Below are 5,651 nucleotides of genomic sequence, written 5' to 3' on the forward strand. Positions count from 1 at the left end.
AAAGTCCACTTTTACTAAGTCCAAGAGAATTGTAAGATGCTCTCCTACTTGTCACCCACATCTACAAATGCTGCTCACCTCCTTGTTTTTGTTTGAGAAACCGTATTTGAATGCATAACATACTGAAAAGGTAACATGGAAAAGATCTTCTTTTCATTTGCAATAGCAAGAGTTGAATAATCACAGCAGTTTATTTCTACCTTACTGTCTCTTTGCAGTGTTATTTAGACAAATCAAGTACCTAACCACATCTAAGAATGAAAAGAGTCCTCTGTGCATTTGATTTTGCTTCTCCATCAAATTGCAAGCTTTATGATAGCCAGTTGTGTGTTTTATATTGGATGAACTGAATGACTGCAAATTGGTGTCCGATGATGACAAATAGACATCAGTCACGATTTTTTATGTAGTGTCAGCTATGGAAGTAGTTTGAAAAGAGGATTCAAATAAAATTATTCCATAAGAAAAAGTAGTATGTCTCTTAGAAGCCATTAATGCCCTGTATGTGATCTGACTTCACGTTCCCCTGATGTCCTCTAATTGAACTGTTATATTCCATGTGGCATATTACACGAACGAAGGAACTAATGGTGGACAGCAGCAAGGAAATATGAGTTGTTCAGTAAATAGACTATTATAAATCAGTATTAGTAACACTGTGATTTTTTTTCCTTAAAGAATGGAAAATGCAAACACTGAGAAAAAAGAGATGTTACATTTATATCAACATATTGAAAAGTGGACAAAAGAAGAAGTCAAACAATTCTTAATTGAAGATGTTAATATTGACCAGAAATATGCAGAAATCTTGTATAGTCAAGAGGTAACTGGTTCTACTTTGAAACTGTTGACTAAAGCAGATCTTGTGGATATGAACATACCTCATGGGCCTGCTGTTCAAATCATCCATTTCCTGAAAAAGCATGGCATTCTCAATGAAAGTTCAGACCAGGCTATGGGACAAGAAGGCAGTGAACAGGGTGCTGATGGTAAAGAGGATGGTAAAATTGCAAAGAAAGAGTGCAAGAAGTACGGGTCATTGAACTCCAGTATATTGCAAGATTCTGAAATGGAGCCTACAGAGAACAGAGAGGTAAAGACAGCTGATGAGAATGTAGCAGAGCAATCACAGTCAAGCAGTCAGCACCCAACCAGAAACATGTGTATGCCGCATCCTTTTGATAATTTCAGTGATGGTACTCGATATACGCAGCATAATATTCTTAATGTTCCTGAAACAGGGCCGCTCAATCTCATTGATCCAGCACATGAATTCAAATTACTTACCAACACAGAGAACGCCCTAGAAGAGGATATTAAGATGAAATTCAGCAACGAAGTCTTTAGGTTTGCTTCAGCCTGCATGAACTCTCGCACAAATGGCACTATTCATTTTGGAGTGCGTGACAATCCACAAGGGGAAATTGAAGGAATAAAAATTATCAAGAAAGAAGGCTACATTGACCATTTTAATAAATATATTGAAAAGTACTTTGTTGGGGAATACATCAGAACTGCAAAAGCTTGCATTAGAGAGCCTAGATTTGTGGAAGTGTTATTATCAAATGGAACTCCATCAGATTTGTTCGTCATTGAAATAGATGTGGTTCCCCAAAACTCTATATGTGGTACAAAATACTTCTCTACTAACATATATGATTTTAAAAGCAAGCGTTGGAAAAAAGCTGTCTTCATCCGGGATGGAGCTAGTTCTAAAAATATTGAAGGTACAAAAGAATTTAAAACATTTACATGTACTTTGACATCATTAGCAGACTCCCGTAAAAGAGCAGAAGAAGAATACAACTTAAAACAAAAAAAGACAACACTTGAAGGACTAAAGTTAGTTAGTCTGCTCACTGGCAACAGACACATGCTAGATGATTCTTATTATGAGTACCACATTTTGGTAACAAACAAATGCCTTCCAAGTCAAACGTCACACTTAGACTTTTTACAGGAAATAAAATGGTTTGCCGTCCTTGACTTTGATTTTGAATCAGAAATGAATGGTGCATTTAAGACTTATCAAAAAAATCTAAATGCCAAAATTCACTTCCCATATCATTATGAAAACAAGGCGGGTTCAGTTGCTGAACAAGCTGAAAAGCTGAAACTGCATCAGGAGACCAACTGGATTTTCTGCAATGGTGGATCAGACTTAAAAGGCAATAAAGAACTACCATTAGATCCCACCCTGTGGCAACGAGATAGGGCTGCTGAAGTCAGAAAAATGATTTCATTTCTTTCACACAAGGATGTAAAGCAGAACGGAAAATTTTTAGTAGTGTTTCTTTTGCTTTCCCGAGTGGAAAATCCATTGGATCCCTTTACTGAGACATTTATTACATTTTACCAAGAACTAAAGGGACTAGAAGACATGGTCTGCATTTGCATTGGTACAGGTACATACCAGCGGTGGAAAGATCTTCTTCTTGCTAGAGGTATTAAAGAGGAAGAACTTTCAAACAAATGTGTTTCTAATTTAACCCTGGAGATGGTAAATGGTACTATCACAAGAGCAAAATCAATGACAAGGTCTTCCAAAAGACTTCTGCCATCTGTTGGTGGTTCTACCACTGTTCTAAACAAGGAAGAAGATTTTGTAGAAGCATTGGAAATCCTATGTGAAAATGAATGTAAGGACACAGAGATAGAGAAGGATAAAGAACAATTTAAAAAATTCATGAAAGAGAAGGAAAAAGATTTTTATCGAGGAGGTAAAGTGTCATGGTGGAATTTTTATTTTTCTTCTGAAAATTATACATCAGTTTTTATCACAAGGGATCGTTACGAAGACCTTCAAAATCTGATTGTGTCTTTATCAAACAGTGCTAATCAGTCACCTGTAGAAACTGTCAACCTTTACCACCATCCTGGCTGTGGCGGGACAACATTAGCTATGCATATCCTCTGGAACCTCCGAAAGCAATTCAGATGTGCCATTCTGAAAAACAAAACTGGTAACTTTGGAACACAGCTGACAACTTTAGTCACTTATGGAGCAAACAACAACAGTGGCTATTTGCCAGTGTTACTTCTTGTGGATGATTTTGAAGATCAAGAAAACATCTATCTTCTGCAAAAAGAAATTGAGGAAGCTATAACAGAAAAATGCATTCTGTATGTAAATCCTTTAGTGATCATTCTAAACTGTATGAGATCTCAGAATCCTGATGAAAGTTCCACAATCAACCCCTTGAATAGCATTTCTTTGAAACAGATTCTTTCTGAAAAAGAGCAGAGAGCTTTTGACCAGAAACTAAAGGATATTGAAAAGGTGCATAAAAATCCTGACAGTTTCTATTCATTTATGATTATGAAGAAAAACTTTGATCCAAAGTACATAGAAAAAGTAGTAAAGAAAACCTTGCATAACTTGAATATAGCCTCTAAACCAGCACAACTTGTTTACTATCTAACACTGTTAAACTCTTATGTTGGAACATCTACACTTCCAATATCACTGTGTGAAGAATTCTTAGGAATTAATTCTCGAGAGACTGGCAACAAAGACAGACTGATAGAAAAAATGGGAATTTGTTCTAATATTCTAATGTATGTTCAGATACAGGAACACACAAGATACCGAGGTCTACGTATTGTTCACAAATTGATAGCATGTGCCTGCCTAACAGAATTTAAGCTAATCTATGACTTGTCTAAAAGTGAAATTATATTGCAGTTATTGAATGAGGATTTATTTTATTTATTTTATGAGACTTCATTAAAGAAAGACAAACTTATCTGTGACATACAAACGTTGCTGATTACTAGACAGCGCAAAGAACATGGTGATGAGTCAGATACGTTGTTTTCCCCTTTAATTGAAGCCATTCAAAGAGAAGAGAAGTCTGTTAATGTGGAATGTGTGTTAAGACAAGCTTCCACTAGATTTAAGAAAAATGCTCTCATTTGCCAAGTCTTAGCAAGATACTTTTACATCAAAGAAAAAAATTTTGACTTAGCTTTATTCTGGGCCAAAGAAGCCAAGCAGCGAGCACCACACAATTCATACATATCAGATACGCTAGGTCGAATCTTTAAAAGCCAGCTAAGATACTGGGTAGACCACAATGTAAAGAGTGCAAGTTTAACAGCTGAGAAACTGGAACATCTGCTAGATCTTGCTCACAGTGCTTCACAAGCTTTCAGACTATCTCAGCAGCAAGCTGAAAATGAACACAATGAATGTTCGCAGCGGCAAAAGCTTAAAAGAAAGTTTCCAAGTTACAATACTTCTGGTTATCTGGGAGAGATAGAAACTGGTCTTTATATTATTGATGTCCTTATGCTTGTTCCTTTTATCAGCAAGGAAGTCTTGCAGTGTAGAGAAAACATGATAAAGCATCTATCAGAAATTAGTGGTTTAAACATAGAGAGTGAAATCTTTGCAGCACTTAAACGTCACTCCAGCTTTATAAATAATTTGCAATCACATTTGAAAAGGGCATTTGATTTTTTTGAAGACTACTTTGTGTTTTTCAAAACACAGATGAATGAAAAAGAAATTACTGAAGCAAACATATACAAAAAGGTTCAAGAATGCTTCACCAAATACACAAAAATATTTTGTGATTGGAGCATTGATCAACTGAGAAATCAGCAGTTCTTAAGGTGGCCCTTAACTCAGAAAATAGAATCATTCAGAAAGATGGTGGAGGCTTCCAAAGCAGACTCGTTTTCTGGACTTTTGGCATACCTTCACAAAAATGACAGAAATTATGACAGAGAAATAGAAAACATAGTAAATGCATATGCATTTTTGTGTGATGAGAATTCACAAGCAACACTAAAAGAAAAACAGAATTTTATTTTGGCAAATGTTGTTCTGAACTGCATTAACCCTAAATCCACTGAGTTACATCATTTTATGGAGCTGAGAATTCAACTTCTAAGTATTCTGGACAGAGTGGAACCAAATTCATACTGCGTGGAGCCTTTCTTTCTTGCCTCCTTGTTGTTTTGGCCTGAAAATAGAAAACAACTAAATGAAGATTCCAGGAAGATGGAATACTATCTTATGCGCCTAAGTGAATCTTTCCACAAGCTCTATGGAGCTGTGCATCATTCCAAGCAACCTTTGGCTCATTTCTATCTTGCAAAAGGCAGTGGTCTGAATAGATTTGTTCACAAAAGAAAGATAGACCAGCTTTTTAGCTCACTTCCAGAACAAAAACTGAATTCCCTATGGCAGAAAGGAAATATCTGGAAGGAAAAGGCTGTTCATGATCTTTTGCTTCCTTTAGATGGGAGAGCTGAGGGTACAGTTATCTATGTAAACTATGGCAGCGATGAAACCTTTAGGATACCAGTACAGCCTGCTCTTTCATGCCTACTGAATAATGGCCCAAATATACGAAGAGTGTCTTTTTACCTTGGTTTTTCTATTGCTGGTCTCCTGGCATACAACATACAAAGCCTATAATTTAAACAATAAGAGCGGCATTTTCATATGAATTATATATATGAATAAACAAATTACAAAATATAATATTTAGAAAACAAAACCATAATATTTAGAAAATGTGATGGAATTTAAATGCCATGACTCTTAACAACCCTGCTTTGTTAGCTTTTTTGCCATTACTTCTAGGGGAGGATGCTTCACCACTATCCTCATACTTTTGTATAATGTAAGAGGAAGGAAT

General features: G+C 36.0%; 1 protein-coding gene across 1 annotated transcript; it reads left to right on the forward strand.

The window, feature by feature from the left end:
• Positions 1-679: 679 nt before the first annotated feature.
• On the forward strand, positions 680-5,428 carry LOC306948464 (sterile alpha motif domain-containing protein 9-like; the record flags this gene model as incomplete). The annotated part of the gene is made up of 1 exon (XM_079538102.1): positions 680-5,428. One exon carries the CDS (start codon positions 680-682, stop codon positions 5,426-5,428), a length of 4,749 nt encoding a protein of 1,582 aa, XP_079394228.1.
• Positions 5,429-5,651: the final 223 nt, after the last annotated feature.

Source organism: Tetrao urogallus (genome assembly GCF_951394365.1).
Source record: "Tetrao urogallus genome assembly, chromosome: 7".
Classification (NCBI taxonomy): Eukaryota; Metazoa; Chordata; class Aves; order Galliformes; family Phasianidae; genus Tetrao; species Tetrao urogallus.